Raw genomic sequence first — 15650 nt, 5'->3', positions numbered from 1 at the left:
CCGAGCGTCCTTTTGATGAGAGCATTTTAACTAAATAAGCAACGTAATAGCATGACTCTTGTTTATTTAACAGAGCCACTATGTAAATTAAGCATTTTAAGCACTAAAAAGACGATAATTCAAACGTTTCTTTGTCTTTTTCAGACAAACGAGCGTGTCTTAGAGCCTGTTTATACACACACAGATGCTATAGAAACCTACAAACGCTGTTTAGTAACATGAGGTACATTTGGAGTTGGTTTGGATTAAAAAAAGAAAAAAGCGACATGTCCAAAATGGCCAAAATGTGCCTTTCGACCAAAGGGTACCATTCATGAAAATTGCTCATTTGACAACTCTTGTTTTACATTTGTAGTACAGAAATAACAAGAGATGGACAGAAAACCGTGTAAACATTTTTGCGCATCTTCTCAAGATTTTATAAGTAATTTTGCTGTGATGCATATATCAACAGAATCAGTAAATGAATATCTACAGCTTTTATTATTGCCACAAAGCCCAATAAGTGTGTTTTTGTGCAGTTCTCAGCAAAACCTCGATTCCGATGTGGCAGCAAGAAGAATTGGGGTTACCTTCCATTTGAATCTCCACGCACAGCCATCCTGCATCTCCCATGTCCATTTACTCCACATTTGCATTATAACATGCCCATATTTCTACTTTTCCATGTTCTTTTGACATACGGTATAACACTTTGGCTTTAGAAGAATTAATTGCAGACATATTTTATATGACATGCAGAGCAAAAATGCTCAAGACACAGCTTAAACATGTCAATCTTTGATGTACCATTGCTCGATAACCACACTATCAAAACAACCCATTTTTCTATTTAAAACCTGTTCTTCCAAGCCCAGGGACCGAACGATACTATTGGTTTGAAAAAAAAAAACTCAATCAGAAAATTATGAAATGATCCAACCGAAATCAGGTAAGACTGTCTCTATGTAATTCTAAAACAAAGAAAACGAAGTCTACTAAGACCAAAAAAAGCGATTTGATTTAGGCATTGCCTTCAAATCTGCATTCACTGTAATTGGTAGAAAAGAGACCGTTTTCAGTTGATATCGGTTATCAATTCGATACTTTCTATACATTAGCTGGTACACAAAATATACATAAACAAGTTCTGCTATCTTACATGAAACTTTTGGGGCTAAGGAGAGCAACTTTACATATAACAAATGATGAATGTCAGCAAAAAGAGTGTTCGGTGTTTCAAACTCTGATGCTCTTTTACCGTACATGTTAGATGTACTCTGCTTTGATGAGCATTCTTTTTTTCTATCACTTATTTTAGACGAACCTTCCAATACTCACTCCAAAAACAAACTATTACATTTGAAGTGTAGCAAATCTTTATACTTTATTCTATAATGCTCTCGGCTTAAACAAATAAATCATTTATCTTTAATTAATACGCATTTGACGAATTGCTGGTTTTTTTGTGCGACAAACAATCAAAATCTGTCTATTGTTATAAAATGACCTGTTGAAAATAATTTTTCTTCATTAAGAAACTGTATACTCATACAAAAACGGTTGTTTTTTTGGAATGGATAGAGTGCTGTCTATCCATCTCCTCTCTATCTGGTAACCTGCGGGTTTTGATTTGAACATGTCCCTAAGAAAAAAAAAGAGGGTGGTGCATAAGAAAACCGTTAAATCAAGTAAAAGTTTCTCAAGTAGAACTCTGCAAAACACTTCATACAAGTATGGATACCAGTATGATTGTGACCCAGTAATAAAATATGATACCGGAATCATCAAGAATTAAGTACAGCACTTGTAAGAAGCCTATTGATACACTATTCCTTATCGTCTTATTACTTCCTAACACAATATATAGTCTCGACCTGATTGAATCACTCAACAACCCTCTTAACGCCAAGACGCTTGAAAGGATAGTAGCTGTGCACACAAGCACAAACATCATAAATCGACTGTTTCTTTCTGTCAGCGATATTATTGAAATGAGTTGGCTGGAGAGGGAGTTTTATTCAACACATAAAGCGAAATGGGACAGAGTTCTTTTTAAGGTCGATGATCATAAGATCTCTCTTGGTTACGTAGAGTTTTCTGGTAGTGCAAACGACAACACTACTATAACAAAAGAGCGATGTGATTTAAAAAAAAATGGCACAGTAAGATGGTCGATATCATAAATCAATACTCTTCAAAAATAAAGAAAATTCTGTGTACTATTTTACAGTAAGGCCTTCCTTTTAAAATCAATATTTTCATAAATAATCCTCTTGAGTCAAAAGGCCATTCTGATCAAATTTTACAAATCAATTCCAAGGATAATAAATATAGTTTGCAGGTATTTGAAGTATTCATGCGTGCTTAAATAGGCTTTGCATCACCTTCATTTGTCTAAGAAAAGGACTAGAGGTTGACAAGCAAATTTTGGTCATTAGAATGATGTGCGAGCCTTCAAACAACCACTTGTAGATTTTATTCAAGTAAACCCATGTTCATCAAAAAAGTCATAGATCAATCGAAGCTATTGTGCAAATATGCCATCCTGAACACAAATTTTTGCGAGAAGTCCATAGAACTATGCTTGTTTTTCAAATCGAAGGAAATCCACTGCAATTTCTACATTCTTTTTCTTGTGAAATTTATACATCATTGGTACATCAAACTATGCAAGTCAATACATGTGTACTGAACATTGTGTTCTATACCTTTAGTTCTGCCACCACCTCAAATGTCACACCCCATTCTTTTGCTTTTTTCTCTATGTGCTATAGTTTACATAAGCATAATATTACATAATTAAAGAGCCTTACATCTCTTGTAGAAGTCTTATGCAGTGAATAAACTGCTGTACCTGCAACCTAAAAAAAAAAAGCAATCACTCAACTATCTGAACGTGTTTCTTTTTTTCTCTTTACCTCAACCGCTTTCTTTAACAAAACCATATCAATACCCTTATTGCTCTTGGTACCAAAAGGGGGATTCATGATGATTGTGTCTAATTTGCCTCTAAACTCATCTAACTTTGCTTCACTTAAATCTGTATTTATGAAATCCATTTCTACTTCAAATGCCTCGCAATTCTCTTGAGATATCTGAATGGCATCTGAATCAATATCAAAACCAATGCTATATCTATAATGACCTATTAGACAAACAAAACAGCATTTTATTATCTAACCCTGCTCCCAAAATATTGGCTGCGATGCTCAGAATGCCACAACCACAACCAAAATCACCCACTGCTTTATTCTCAACATCATCATAGACTGTATCAGCAGTATAGAGCATTCTGGCAGCCAAGTGAGGGGTTGTTGGGTATTGTTCAAATTGAATTTTAGGTTGTTCTAGCATTGTTAGGCATATACAGTATACGGCTAATAAGTTACCAAACACTTTGCAGTCTTGCAGAATGCTTTCTAATTCTTTCAACTTCATCGTAAACTTGATCAGGATCCAAAAAAAAAGAATTTTTTTATTAAAGGATCAACCCTTTTTGTGACGTAGAAATACGTTTAAGCAAAGTTGCACGAAGGTAGGGAGATTTCATCCGAAAAGCAAGTGGCATAATGAATTCTTCCGGTATGCAAACCGAGATAGCAATCATCTTCCTTGAAATACAATGTATCTCTATTTTTGATGTACAATGTCTTGTAGAAGAAGAGTATTGGGCTCAATTTATCACATGGATCAATGTCAATTTTCTTACTAGAAAAGAGGTGTATTTTTGTTTGCTATGCACCTTGTTTCTTCTCTGAAATGCAACTAGATTACCGAAATAACAATGCAACTGGTTTGTTTGTACCAGAAAGCAATGACGTTTTTGAAATCCATCATACAATTCAATGACCGCATCTCTCCACAAAAGCAGCAAACTGGGGTCGTTTTTTCTATTTTCTTTTTCTTTTTTCATTGTTTTTTTTATTCCATGCTGTCTATTGCTAAAGAAAACACAGTTTTGTTTAATGATGAGTATCTCCAGTATAAAGATACTATAACAAATATTCAAACTCGGTTACAAAAAGACATTGAGCTTCTTGACTATGACCTGGCTGATCGGCAAGACGCTCTTGAGTATGCCAACGATAGAGGTAAACAGAAAAAAAAAAGAAAGGAGACAGGCACCAGAAAATATACTTACAGTTGTCTAGTTAGCATTTTCAGAATTCTTAAAGACGCTGAATTCTCTGAAGAAAAGACAATGGAAAGATTATTGGACACAATTCAATGGCGGAAAGATGAAAAAATTGCACGTATCACTTATGATTCAGTGACACCCGAGTTTTTTGAAAATGGATTTGCATTCTTTCACAAACAAGATTTGATCGGGCGACCTGTTGCTGTGATTCAGATGCGCCATTTTCCTAAATTTCGAGACAAGACAAAGACAATATCAGATGTTATGCTACCATTTGCTTGCCTTGTCATGGAAATTGCTCGGCAAATCACTCGAGATTTGACTCGAGAAAACGAAAAAAGCAACAGTCGACTTGTGCTTGTGTCCCAAATATCCATTGTGATTGATATTGCCAAAGCTCCCTTTGTGCCTATCGATTCTAGTTTGATGCATTCACTTAAGGACATTGTTAATTCGAGATATCCCGGATTTGTCGGATCTGTCTATATCATGAATTTTGGATGGATGTATCAGGGTATTTGGCAAGTAGCTAAACTTGTATTGAGTGAACAAGCAAAGTCTCGAGTTAGTTTTATATCAGCTGAAGAAATCAAACAAATTATTGCAGTAGACGATTTACCAAGAGGTAAAGAACTACATAGAGTAACATAGTGTATTCATTTTCTTAGCACTGGGTGGAAATAATGATTTTGAATGGACTCTAGAGACAGATTTAATACTCGATATGTATGCTACAGATAAACGCTTTGAAGATATTCTACCCCCTACACGCCCATCCCGAAGTTCTTCTGTATCTTCAACAACAAGCAGTATATTTTATGATGCGCCAGATTTTCTTTTATCACCATCCCCATTTACACCACCACATGCATCACAATACGAAATTATTCAATCTACATATACATCTACTCATCCTAGTCTGTATGGCACACCAGGCACAATGACACCTATTAATGCTTATTGGACCAATCGACAAGTTGCATTGAGATCTCCTTCACCAGAACCAAGATATTTTCTGAATGGACTCCACCTGGGGGAATCCTTCCTCACATCTTTCTTTAGACTTGGACGCACTTCTCCTAGTGTAGATAGTCAAGCATTAACAAGTCGTCTTAATGAGCTGGTTGTGTTGGAACAAGACTTACTAAAAGACCAACATGCCCAATTGCATCAAATTCATTTCCCTCATATGTTACCCGATAATCATCCTCAAAGTATCTATTTGGTCTCGCCTGTCAAACATCAACTCGCTAGAGTAGAACAAAAACTAGTGCGAATCACACGAAGATTGTTCAGAATGTCATTTGCATACAAAGGAGCGGTCTACTGGATTCTTTTGTACATATTCCTCAGAGGGCCAGTAGAACACTCTCTTAAAAAATCACTCACAAAACTATTTCATGGACTCACACAAGAACAAATCACATATACAACAATAGGCACAACAGCCACCATAGCAGCTACTTTGAGCTCTACGTTTTCTAATTCACTTTATCAAAACAATTACAATAATAAACGTCGCTCGCATTAATAGTAATCGTCTTCTGATGAAACATTGCTTTCTTCTTCATCGTCGTTTAGATTGTCTACGAGTTCTTCGTCCTCACTTTCAGTCAATAAAGCTGTCAATTTCTCTGCGTTTAGTGGTTTTTCTACTAGTACATAGGGTGTAATGCGATAAGTAAATGCAAGATCATGCAGTGTGATGGAGGACTGTTCTTGTTCTGATGTGTCCATAACTGTATCTTCTTCTTGAGCTTGTTTAACGCCAATGCATCTATTCATTCTTCTTTTACATATTGCACTTGTAATGGATGATTTTATATAGTTCTAAAGAGAGTGTTGAGTATTGGACCTGCTGATTAAATCTACTTACTTCTGCTGCAAATAGCATGATATTCACCACATCTTCACCTATACCGCCTAATAATCCATTCTCAAGTGCTATACTAGTCATTCTAGCATGCAATGTCTCTGGTGAAGGCAATTCCTTTAAATCAATGCATAAAGGAGCCATTAGACCTTTTGAGTATTCTTGATTATAGTCTAAAACTATTAGACCATCATATATAACACATCCATGTACTCTTACTTGGAGGCAATTGACTCAATGCAACTGGTAAAGTAGGTGGCCGACTGACGCGTGGGCCCAGTAACCGATCTACATACGGTCTCAGTTTGTTCTTTTCACCTGCCTAATGATTTTGAGTCATATGCATTATGTACAAGTTGTTGTTTACCTTCACAAGCGCCTTTAGTCGTTCTCGATCTGATTTACTAAGTGACATGACATCAGATTTGAGTTTTCGTTTTCTAGGATCTTGTTCAGATTCGTCCACAGTTAGCCCATCCTTGCCTCTTTTTCTCTTTGCCCAACCCACCAGGCGATGTTTAGAAGGTGGTGGTGTGTTTGCTTGTGCATTATGTACTGTACTCAAGATAAAAGCATTATGAAGATGGGCTATCATCACTTTAGTCATTCACGAGATATAGCTTTTTCTTCTTGGTACTTACCATTTTGTCTGCTCAGGTATAGATTAGCATAAAAATCAAACTCTTGTCTGTTCAGTTTGCCCATGACAAAATCTCTTAAGGCATCCCAATAGAGTGGACCATTTTCACCTAAAGCATCAGCTAATTGTTGCTTTAAGGCTAACACGTCTTGTCTTCCGTTGGCTATTGGATGATGAAAGTGTCCTTTGGTATTAGGAACAAGCGCTTTATTATTCACATTGTTTTCATCCTTGTTGAGTACAGTCATGATGGCTAAAAGACTTGTCTATGTTTTGTGTGTGTGTGTGTGTTGAATGGTAAGTCATTTTCTAGGTGCACACCCGATCAAAGACAATGGCTGAACTTTAATGTATGCGGATCAAGGCATAGACTCAATACCAGTGTTTTATTATTATTATTATATACACATCTATGTTGAATGGTTTTGTAATCGTTTAAGCACTGTCTCTTTACCAAGTACTTCAATTGTTTCGGCTACACCTGCTCCTACTCTAGATCCTGTCACTGCATAACGTATAGCCATCATAACATGGTTAGGATTCAAGTGTTTTGTTTCTGCTAAAGAATAGAGCCAAGACTTAATATTAGCAGCATCAAAAGGCTCAATGGAACTCATTTGATCTCTAAATTCAGGAGTAGAAATCAAGGCTAACAACAGTTAATAAAAAAAAAAAAAAAAAAGAGCTTTCTCTTACCAACAGCAGGTTGCTTCAACTTCTTTTTCAATGCTATAGCATCTGTTGATGTATAGTCAGGTTGAGTAAAATAGTAACTGCAAAGTTGAGGAATATCACTGATATTTCGAATACGTTCTTTGATTGTGTTTATCACTTGAGCTAAATAGGGAGATTCAAGTCGATACGCATCCTGAGTATCTTTGAGATCACCATAGTGTTGAATCACAAATGGCTTCAAGATATCTACAAGTGAATTAAGTCCCTCTGTTGTCTCAGCACGCTTCAAGATATGATGTTTGTTGATCCAGTCTAGTTTTTGATGATCTACTACTGCACCTGAATGGTTGATGTCTTTGATGTCAAACTAGCCAATGCATTAAGGCACAGTAGGTGAATAAAGCGACTTACTTGATCTATGAGTTCCTGCATACTAAACAATGCTTCACTGTGATGATTAGGATGCCATCCCAGCAAGGCAACAAAGTTATTAATGGACTCAGGCAAGTAACCTTTAGCAATGTATTGTTCTACATGAACATCGCCTGAGCGCTTGGAGAGTTTGGACCCATCAGGATTAAGTAATAATGGCAAATGAGCAAATTGAGGTGGTTGCCAATCCAATGCTTTATAAAGCAACAAATGCTTGGGTGTGGATGATAGCCATTCTTCTCCTCTCAAGACATGCGTAATCTCCATGAAATGATCGTCGACTACATTAGCGAGATGATAAGTAGGATAACCATCACTCTTGATCAGGATAGTATCGTCAATGGTCTTGTTACTGAAACTGATTTTGCCATAAACTAAGTCTTTATGTTCTGTTGATCCTTCGTAAGGTGTCTAATAACCTTGTTAGTTGGATTCTATCCTTGTAGCTGTCAATACTTGCTCTTAACCGAATCGTAAATGGTGTGTTTTTATCCAAGTGATCTTTGATTTCTTCTTCAGACAAGAAAGAACAGTGCTTGTCATATGCAATGTAGTTGCCTTGCTTCTGTCTTTGTTCTCTTACTCGGTTTAACCGTTCAGGGGAGCAAAAACATCGATAGGCATGTCCTTTTTCAACAAGATGGTTAGCATGTTCTCTATAGAGCTCTGTTCTTTTGGACTATGGGCAAGTAAATAAATGCAGTGTTCTGTTGATGCTTACTTGGTAGTAAGGTATGTGTGGTCCTTCAATGTCAGGTCCTTCGTCATGAGGAACACCAGCCCAGTTCAAAGCCTTGATCAAGTTTTCAACTGCACCTTCTACATATCGAGTCTAAGAGCATGTTAGGTTATGGCCGATATTCATAACATCCTTACTTGATCCGTGTCTTCAATACGAAGAATGAACTGTCCATGTGTCTTTTTGGCAAGCAAGTAGTTAAAAAGAGCAGTTCTCAATCCACCCAAGTGCAACTGTCCTGTAGGACTAGGAGCAAAACGAACTCTAGCAGGTGCACTCAAGTATCGCTTTGAAGTTGCTGTAAACAGAAGAGACCGTCTTTGTGCTAGAAGGCGTACGTTAAACAAAACCATTAGCAATAAGCAAGAAAGTGCACAAAACCCTGGATTCTGCTTTTTAAAATTATAATTATTTTTTTTATTTTTGATTTTTATTATCATATGAGAACAGAACACTATCAACTATAAGCACATCTTTATTTTAAAGAAGGCAAATAATATGTCCTTGCGTGTGGAATGATCTACACAATGCCATATCTGATTTGGTTATATCTAATCAATAGATATTTCCTCTGTATCTTTTTTTAAGAAGAACGAATAGGTTGATTTACAATGCCTTAAATCAGTGCCAGTAGGTAACTTTTTTGCCTTCTTTCTTATCGGGAATATTGTTCTGCAAAGGAGTCCTTGAGTACATGTACTTTGTGTGCGCGTAATCTATCTTTGCCGGCATTTTGTGTTCTTACCCCCCGAGTCTGCCCCTGAAAATCCGGTTCGAGTAAAAAGCGACTTGTCAAATAACAAATCCAAAGCAGTAATAAATCCTTCTCCTTTTTGTTCATCAACACTTTCTTGCCAGATGAAGACTGTCACTTGCACCGCTCCCGTCAATATTGCTGTAAGTATTTTACTCATCGCGACCAAGTAAAAGAGAGAAGGTGATTGAAAAAAAAGTATGTATAGGTCATCAAGTATTGGGGTAAACGCGATACCGACCTCATCTTGCCTACCAACAGCTCTTTGTCTGTTACCTTATCGCAAGACATTCTTCACAGCAAGACTACTATCTCAGCATCTAAGGAATTCACTCAAGACCGTCTTTGGTTAAATGGTATTGAAGAAGATATCACCAAGAATAAGCGTATGCACAACTGTTTCCGTGAAACTCGTGCTATCCGTCAAGCTATGGAAGCCAAGGCTGAAGCTGAAGGCCAACCCGTTGAACCCTTGTCTACTTATCCTGTTCATGTTTGCTCAGAAAACAATTTCCCTACTGCTGCTGGCCTTGCTTCCTCTGCTTCTGGTTTGGCTGCTTTGGTCTACACGTTGGCTCAATTGTTTGAATTGACCATTAGTACTTCTGAAGTATCTCGTATTGCTCGCCAAGGCTCTGGATCTGCATGTCGCTCCTTGTTTGGTGGTTTTGTTGCTTGGGAAATGGGACAAAAGGAGGATGGATCTGACTCATTAGCTGTCCAAGTTGCTCCTGAATCACACTGGCCCGAGTTGGAAGCTTTGATTTGTGTTGTCTCTGATGCTAAGAAGGGTACTTCTTCTACAGCTGGTATGCAATCGACTATCAAAACTAGTACTTTGATGAACGAACGTATCAACCAAGTTGTGCCTGCTCGTATGGAAGCCATGAAAAAGGCTATTTTAGACAAGGATTTTGATAGTTTTGCTGAACTTACCATGCGTGATTCTAACCAGTTCCACGCTGTCTGTATGGATACCTATCCTCCTATCTTTTACATGAACGATACTTCTCGTGCTATTATTCAATTGATCCATGAATACAATGCTACTTCCCCTGATGGTAAGCTGAAGGCTGCTTATACCTATGACGCCGGACCAAATGCAGTCATTTATGCTCCCAAGCAAAACATGAAGGAAATCATTCAGTTGATCGGCCACTATTTCCCTTCCAACAAAGAACCCAGCGAATTCTTTGCTGATCCTTACCAAGTGGTTGATGGTCCATTGGGCCAGGACTTTGTGCCCAAGCATCATGCCAAGTTCAATGAGAATGTGATTCCTGTTCAACCTGCTGGCAGTGTCAGTCGTTTATTGCACACCAAGGTGGATGATGGACCACGCGTTTTGGATCAATCTGACTCTCTATTGAAGGAAGATGGTCTCCCCAAGAAACTTGCTTAATTATTTCTACTATTATACAATCTAATTAATAAACCCTCCCTCCTTTTTTTTCTATGTTTACGTTCGTTACTCCATTGGAAAGATAGTAAAGTAAGTCATAATAGGAAGTTTATTTATATGTTACAAATGGTTGGTGTATGACATGGAATGGCTTATGGACTTGCCTCTTTTTGAGGTTCTTTTGGTGAATGCTTTTGTTGAAATTCAGGCTTCAATTCATAGAAACCAACATAAGGACCTCTTGTTTTTAGAATGCCAATGCGATCCAGAACAGATTTTAAATAGTCGCGAGGTTGATGTGTTTCTACTATGAGTGCTTTAAGGGACCAATATGGATATCGTTCAAATGCAGAGAACAAAGTGTCCATGAGTTCATTTTCAGGCAAACGAATGCGTTTTTCTATCAGTTTTTGCTTTTTGGTCGTCTATGAAAAGAAGTCAATGCACAAATATAGACATGTGGGCTTACAATAAAGGCAGAGGTATCATTGTAATTGCTTTCTTTAGCTCCAGGTAAAAGAATAGGTTGTTGACCATGTTCGAGAACTTGAATTGTCCTTTTTGGGATAGAGGATTCTCTGTAACGCTTTTTTGTACTGCTTCTAGCTTGATTAGAAGAAGGAACTGCTACGAACTCATTATAGACTGTTCCTAAAAGAGACTTGTTTCCATTCATGTTTTCCGAGAGAATGAGCTTATTTGGTGTTTCAAGTGCTTTGGCTAAAAGTGTATATTTTTTTTCTTTCACTTGAGTCTTTTGGCCGCTTGCATCGTACTTGTTATTAACTTTGTTTGTGAATGTGTCTTTCTTGTTATCGCATACGCGTTGGTCTTTCGTGGAAGTGTCTGTATTGCTAGCAGAAGCATATTCTTCATTAGAAGAAGTGCATTTGTCGCTTGATAAATAATGGTGACTTTCTACTTCAGAACTTTGATCATATTCATCATCTTCAACTATCAATTCAGCCTAGTGAATATATATCAGTCAATAAATCTACAACAAATAGCTCCCATCTTACCTGTGGTACATTTTGTCCTGAAGTTACCTTTATGAACCTACTAGAGTGAGTGATTGTGTTATAGTCACTTGAGTACTCACTTGTTTTTATAAATGCGGATCTTTCCCAATACGATATTATCCTGTGTTACTCTTCTCCACTTTTGTGCAAGGTATTGAGGTACTTTGACAAGCCAGGCCTTTGTTTCAACACTATCTAGATTCACGTCTTCTTCATCATCAAAATCACTATCATCAGTAGGTAACTTGTCTTCAATAGAAAAGCTGCTTTGATTTGACATTTTTTCTAAGAATAGAAGAAAAAAAAAGAGAGGAAACGAAAGAGAAAAACTTTGTTTTATACTCACATTGTTGTCTATTTCTTTGTGGTGCATAAGTATTTAGATAAACAATAGATCACACGTCATTTATCACTTTTTTGCAACAGACGGCCTCCATACGATAAAACACGATGGGTGTCATTACCGTTAACAAAAATCAGTTTCTGCGAGACGTTACACAACGCCATCTTACCAACACTTGTCTATTCACTGCTAGAGTTATCTTGACACTGCTTGCACCATATCTAGACATAGTTAATTTTTATTCATTGATGATTTACAAGTTGATATTTTCAATATATTTGGGAGTAGTAGAAGCGCTCAAAAATATGTGCTTTTGATGAAAGCATTTTTTTTTCAAAAGAATGATTGAACACGTTACAGATCATCGACTCTATTATCTATGCAGGCTTTAATTTTTTTTAATGTCTTTTCAGTCACATCTACTGTATTGCATATTCATCATTTGACAGCACAGAAGAGAATATATGCAAGTAATAGGTGCATAATACATCATCTACAGAAACACTAAAGCGCCTAAATTTCTGCTTTGTGCGTTTACAAAAAAAGAAAAGAATAATACGTAGAGATAATGATATGTTATTTTAGCTTCAAAATGTCTATGGTGCACATATGTCATGGTGTATTAAAAACAAAGACTAATACAGATATCCGCTAGCGTTTCCGAGTATCTTGATGTACGAATACGCAACACATTTTTTTTTTTACCAATGCATATTCGAATTCTATAGAAGAAACATGATCTCATATTCAATCATACAAACAGGGCTTCTTATAAGGTTATACTCAAGCTATAGTTTGTTCCACTCTATGAGTTTATTCATTGTTAGATTGTTTACTAATGTCCAAAGATTTTCCATGTTTACAATGTTAAAAAAAAAGAGAAGCTTATACAAAAGTAATCAGGAACAAAACAGAACTAGTGAAATTTACTAGAATGACATTAATATGCAAAGAGGGTGGTGATCTTCTTATTGTTCTTAAAACAAGCATACCACTCAAAAATCGAAACTATATAAATAAAGAGAGAAATGCCGATTTTCTTACAGTAGTATCATGAAAATTCTCTCTACTGGTATTGTATTAATGACCGCTCTGGCTCTCTTGTCTAGCAAGACGGAAGCCTCCTTCTTGGACGGACCAATTGTTGCCACTTATTGGGGTCAGGTAAGTAGTCTTTATTTATGTAGTTCACTCATGCTACATAGAACTCCAAGAACGGCAGGGACACTCAAAAGCGTCTATCGTATTATTGCAATAGTGATTCTGATGTTATTCTTGTTTCTTTCCTTCCTGAATATCATGATGGAAGTCTACCCGTCTTAAATCTGGCTGATGCATGTGATGGTCCTGTCTTTCCTGGCACAAATCTCTTGCACTGTCCTAAAGTTGGCAAAGGTAAAAATGAATAATTTTGTTGGTATTTCATTCACTGATCGCTTGCGGTATAGATATCAAGACATGTCAAAAAAAAGGAAAGACCATTTTGCTATCTTTAGGTGGTGCTGACGGATCTTATGGGTTCAGTAACAATGCAAATGCTGAGGCATTTGCTGATACCCTTTGGAACTTGTTTGGTGGTGGCTCAAGCAAGACTCGTCCCTTCGATGATGCCGTTCTGGACGGCTTTGATCTTGACATTGAAGGAGGTGGTTCTACTGGTTATGCTGTAAGTCGTTTTTTTTTATGTAAATATAGAGCTCATTCTGTTAGGCCATGGTAAGACGTCTTCGTTCTCATTTTGATAAAGACAGCTCCAAACAATATTATATCACGGCTGCTCCGCAATGTCCTTATCCAGATGCCATGCTGGGCAAAGTCATTAATGCTGTTGGCATGGACGCTGTCTTTGTTCAGTTCTATAACAACTATTGTTCTGCTACAAGCAACAGCTTCAATTTTGCTACTTGGGACAAATGGGCAAAGAACACGTCTCCAAACAAGAATGTCAAAGTATTTCTTGGATTGCCTGGATCAAAGCAAGCAGCTGGCAGCGGCTATGTTCCTTACAAGGCGCTTGAACCTATCGTGAAGCAAGTGCATAGCAAATACTCTAGTTTTGGTGGTGTCATGATTTGGGGTATGTGTCTAACACACACGTTTGTTCTGTCATTTATTTTGCCTAGATGCTTCTGAGGTTTATGCTAACAAAGAAGTCTCTCCTCATTATGAAGGTGCTATTGCCAAGTTGGTTCATGGTCTCAAAGGTACTCATTCTCCAACTCCAACAACAACAAGTCGTCCTAGCAAGCCTACTGACAAGCCGAGTACATGTCCTGTTCAAGGCGCACATTGTTCCAATAATGGTCAATATACATGTGCAGGTGATGCTTATGCTGTTTGTAACATTGATAAGTGGGTTGTTAGTCCTTGTCCTGGAGAAACAACATGTTTCTCTACTACAAATGGTAATTCAGTCTATTGTGGAACTGGTTCAAATGAAGACACATGTGAATTAGCCAACAATGGCCTTATTGAAAGTTATCAACCTGAATTGTTACCTACGGTGGACGCCTATGAATCAGACCATTTCACAACTCAATTCTCTGTTGAGCATGTCATGAATCATGAGTTCTCTGCTACCATCAACATTCGTCGCTTGGACAACCGTCAATTCGACAAAGATACTATGGAAATCGAGTTTCAAGTGGTAGATGGCATTGAAATAGTCTCTGTAGATCAAGGCACTGTAACACAACTAGGAAATCAAGTCAAGATACAATTTCCTAATACAGACATGATGTCCAAAGTGATGACTATCAAGGGAAGAGTTCATTCTGAAGTATTCGTTGCTCCTATGATGGGCAGCTTCATTTTTATCTAATAAACCTTTCTTTGCAAGAACAAGCTATGCTCTGCAATGAATACATGTAATTTCTTGGTGAATTCAGCTGTCCTTCTTTTCCTCATCATTGCTTTTAAGCTTGCCATCATTTTCTTATGAACGCATATTGTTCAAAGCAGAACTTCCAAGCTTGACATACTTCCTCATCTTTCCAGCCCAGGTAAGAGTGACATGGAACAGGCACCATTGGGCTTCTGTATGGGAGTAAATGGTATGAATTGAGTTTGATTCGGTATTACTGAAATCAATTGTTGAAGGCCTACAATGTTTTTGATAAAAGATAAAAAAAAAAATGTTTCAATGGAAGCATTGAGTGATTCATGGTAAAGAAATAGGCAACAGGACAGCCAATGCCTGTAATTTTATTACGAACAACAATGACATATAAATTGAGTGTTTCTTTAAAATTAAATGTTTAAGGTATACTTCAAGTTTCAACACACTCTTGACAAATGTACTTCTGTTAACTATTTTAGAAATTCATCAAGTAAAAGTCACAAACTTGGTAGACGTCACTCAAAGTGAGTGATATGAGGACGTACGATTTGCATACAAAATTTGCCCAATAAGAACAAGCAAATACGTATTTGTTTAAAAATAAACAAGGTGGAAAGGGAATTTTAGAGCAAAAAAAAAAAAAACTCCCATATAAAAAAGAAATCCCCCCCCCATATTCCTCTATCCTGGAAAAATAAGTTGAAAAGAAATATATATATATATATATATATTCTTTTGTATATAGTATATATTTCACTATCAACAACTACTACACTCTTTCCTTTACAAGTCCTTTTTTTATCCTTGTCTCTTT

General features: G+C 37.0%; 9 protein-coding genes across 9 annotated transcripts; 5 read left to right on the top strand and 4 right to left on the bottom strand.

Annotated features, from left to right (window-relative positions):
• The first annotated feature begins 1527 nt into the window (after positions 1–1527).
• Positions 1528–2200, top strand: B0P05DRAFT_628159 (uncharacterized protein). The gene is made up of 2 exons (XM_051583479.1): positions 1528–1788; positions 1850–2200. Exon 2 carries the CDS (start codon positions 1974–1976, stop codon positions 2163–2165), a length of 192 nt encoding a protein of 63 aa, XP_051430258.1. The 5' UTR covers positions 1528–1788; positions 1850–1973; the 3' UTR covers positions 2166–2200.
• Positions 2201–2560: 360 nt separating this feature from the next.
• B0P05DRAFT_581820 (S-adenosyl-L-methionine-dependent methyltransferase) lies at positions 2561–3420 on the bottom strand (the record flags this gene model as incomplete). The annotated part of the gene is made up of 6 exons (XM_051582139.1): positions 2561–2647; positions 2691–2750; positions 2796–2843; positions 2901–3111; positions 3164–3329; positions 3372–3420. The coding sequence occupies 6 exons, from the start codon at positions 3418–3420 to the stop codon at positions 2561–2563; spliced, it is 621 nt and encodes a 206-aa protein (XP_051430257.1).
• Positions 3421–3905: 485 nt separating this feature from the next.
• Positions 3906–5651, top strand: B0P05DRAFT_518195 (CRAL-TRIO domain-containing protein; the record flags this gene model as incomplete). Its single annotated transcript, XM_051575719.1, has 3 exons — positions 3906–4073; positions 4134–4745; positions 4789–5651. The coding sequence occupies exons 1-3, from the start codon at positions 3911–3913 to the stop codon at positions 5649–5651; spliced, it is 1638 nt and encodes a 545-aa protein (XP_051430256.1). The 5' UTR covers positions 3906–3910.
• B0P05DRAFT_561546 (transcriptional regulator of RNA polII, SAGA, subunit-domain-containing protein) lies at positions 5592–6921 on the bottom strand. Its single transcript, XM_051580486.1, has 5 exons — positions 6635–6921; positions 6361–6581; positions 6213–6315; positions 5997–6166; positions 5592–5950 (listed from the first exon to the last, which is right to left on the bottom strand). Exons 1-5 carry the CDS (start codon positions 6879–6881, stop codon positions 5648–5650), a joined length of 1044 nt encoding a protein of 347 aa, XP_051430255.1. The 5' UTR covers positions 6882–6921; the 3' UTR covers positions 5592–5647.
• Positions 6896–8853, bottom strand: B0P05DRAFT_561541 (glutamyl-tRNA synthetase). Its single transcript, XM_051580485.1, has 6 exons — positions 8617–8853; positions 8462–8572; positions 8201–8419; positions 7720–8151; positions 7330–7675; positions 6896–7282 (listed from the first exon to the last, which is right to left on the bottom strand). The coding sequence occupies exons 1-6, from the start codon at positions 8830–8832 to the stop codon at positions 7044–7046; spliced, it is 1563 nt and encodes a 520-aa protein (XP_051430254.1). The 5' UTR covers positions 8833–8853; the 3' UTR covers positions 6896–7043.
• A 37-nt stretch (positions 8854–8890) lies between these two features.
• B0P05DRAFT_561538 (diphosphomevalonate decarboxylase) lies at positions 8891–10689 on the top strand. Its single transcript, XM_051580484.1, has 2 exons — positions 8891–9376; positions 9442–10689. The coding sequence occupies exons 1-2, from the start codon at positions 9338–9340 to the stop codon at positions 10633–10635; spliced, it is 1233 nt and encodes a 410-aa protein (XP_051430253.1). The 5' UTR covers positions 8891–9337; the 3' UTR covers positions 10636–10689.
• A 16-nt stretch (positions 10690–10705) lies between these two features.
• B0P05DRAFT_561536 (transcription initiation factor IIF, beta subunit) lies at positions 10706–11948 on the bottom strand. Its single transcript, XM_051580483.1, has 4 exons — positions 11735–11948; positions 11655–11691; positions 11105–11602; positions 10706–11060 (listed from the first exon to the last, which is right to left on the bottom strand). The coding sequence occupies exons 1-4, from the start codon at positions 11932–11934 to the stop codon at positions 10788–10790; spliced, it is 1008 nt and encodes a 335-aa protein (XP_051430252.1). The 5' UTR covers positions 11935–11948; the 3' UTR covers positions 10706–10787.
• A 4-nt stretch (positions 11949–11952) lies between these two features.
• B0P05DRAFT_561531 (uncharacterized protein) lies at positions 11953–12320 on the top strand. The gene has a single exon (XM_051580482.1). The coding sequence runs from the start codon at positions 12105–12107 to the stop codon at positions 12312–12314; it is 210 nt and encodes a 69-aa protein (XP_051430251.1). The 5' UTR covers positions 11953–12104; the 3' UTR covers positions 12315–12320.
• Positions 12321–13051: 731 nt separating this feature from the next.
• B0P05DRAFT_561527 (glycoside hydrolase superfamily) lies at positions 13052–14868 on the top strand. The gene is made up of 5 exons (XM_051580481.1): positions 13052–13161; positions 13203–13392; positions 13446–13663; positions 13708–14074; positions 14121–14868. The coding sequence occupies exons 1-5, from the start codon at positions 13081–13083 to the stop codon at positions 14816–14818; spliced, it is 1554 nt and encodes a 517-aa protein (XP_051430250.1). The 5' UTR covers positions 13052–13080; the 3' UTR covers positions 14819–14868.
• Positions 14869–15650: the final 782 nt, after the last annotated feature.

This window comes from Gilbertella persicaria (assembly GCF_025201335.1).
Source record: "Gilbertella persicaria strain CBS 190.32 chromosome Unknown B0P05scaffold_61, whole genome shotgun sequence".
Taxonomy (NCBI): domain Eukaryota; kingdom Fungi; phylum Mucoromycota; class Mucoromycetes; order Mucorales; family Choanephoraceae; genus Gilbertella; species Gilbertella persicaria.
Note: the sequence above shows the minus strand (reverse complement) of the source record. Positions and strands in the feature narration are given on the sequence as shown.

What these genes read in the sequence shown, in the direction of transcription:
- B0P05DRAFT_561546 (XM_051580486.1), bottom strand. Translation starts at nt 6,881, where the DNA reads ATGACTGTACTCAACAAGGATGAAAACAATGTGAATAATAAAGCGCTT. An exon ending in ATTGAGTCAATTGCCTCCAA is followed by an intron (nt 6,167 to 6,212) that starts GTAAGAGTACAT and finishes TAATAGTTTTAG; the next exon opens with ACTATAATCAAGAATACTCA. An exon ending in TCATGCTATTTGCAGCAGAA is followed by an intron (nt 5,951 to 5,996) that starts GTAAGTAGATTT and finishes CACTCTCTTTAG; the next exon opens with AACTATATAAAATCATCCAT.
- B0P05DRAFT_561538 (XM_051580484.1), top strand. Translation starts at nt 9,338, where the DNA reads ATGAAGACTGTCACTTGCACCGCTCCCGTCAATATTGCT. An exon ending in CCGCTCCCGTCAATATTGCT is followed by an intron (nt 9,377 to 9,441) that starts GTAAGTATTTTA and finishes AAGTATGTATAG; the next exon opens with GTCATCAAGTATTGGGGTAA.
- B0P05DRAFT_628159 (XM_051583479.1), top strand. Translation starts at nt 1,974, where the DNA reads ATGAGTTGGCTGGAGAGGGAGTTTTATTCAACACATAAAGCGAAATGG.
- B0P05DRAFT_561527 (XM_051580481.1), top strand. Translation starts at nt 13,081, where the DNA reads ATGACCGCTCTGGCTCTCTTGTCTAGCAAGACGGAAGCCTCCTTCTTG. An exon ending in TTGCCACTTATTGGGGTCAG is followed by an intron (nt 13,162 to 13,202) that starts GTAAGTAGTCTT and finishes CATGCTACATAG; the next exon opens with AACTCCAAGAACGGCAGGGA. An exon ending in CTGTCCTAAAGTTGGCAAAG is followed by an intron (nt 13,393 to 13,445) that starts GTAAAAATGAAT and finishes CTTGCGGTATAG; the next exon opens with ATATCAAGACATGTCAAAAA.
- B0P05DRAFT_561541 (XM_051580485.1), bottom strand. Translation starts at nt 8,832, where the DNA reads ATGGTTTTGTTTAACGTACGCCTTCTAGCACAAAGACGGTCTCTTCTG. An exon ending in GTATTGAAGACACGGATCAA is followed by an intron (nt 8,573 to 8,616) that starts GTAAGGATGTTA and finishes ACATGCTCTTAG; the next exon opens with ACTCGATATGTAGAAGGTGC. An exon ending in TGCAGGAACTCATAGATCAA is followed by an intron (nt 7,676 to 7,719) that starts GTAAGTCGCTTT and finishes TGCATTGGCTAG; the next exon opens with TTTGACATCAAAGACATCAA.
- B0P05DRAFT_561531 (XM_051580482.1), top strand. Translation starts at nt 12,105, where the DNA reads ATGGGTGTCATTACCGTTAACAAAAATCAGTTTCTGCGAGACGTTACA.
- B0P05DRAFT_561536 (XM_051580483.1), bottom strand. Translation starts at nt 11,934, where the DNA reads ATGTCAAATCAAAGCAGCTTTTCTATTGAAGACAAGTTACCTACTGAT. An exon ending in ATCCGCATTTATAAAAACAA is followed by an intron (nt 11,692 to 11,734) that starts GTGAGTACTCAA and finishes TCACTCTAGTAG; the next exon opens with GTTCATAAAGGTAACTTCAG. An exon ending in CAGGACAAAATGTACCACAG is followed by an intron (nt 11,603 to 11,654) that starts GTAAGATGGGAG and finishes TATATTCACTAG; the next exon opens with GCTGAATTGATAGTTGAAGA.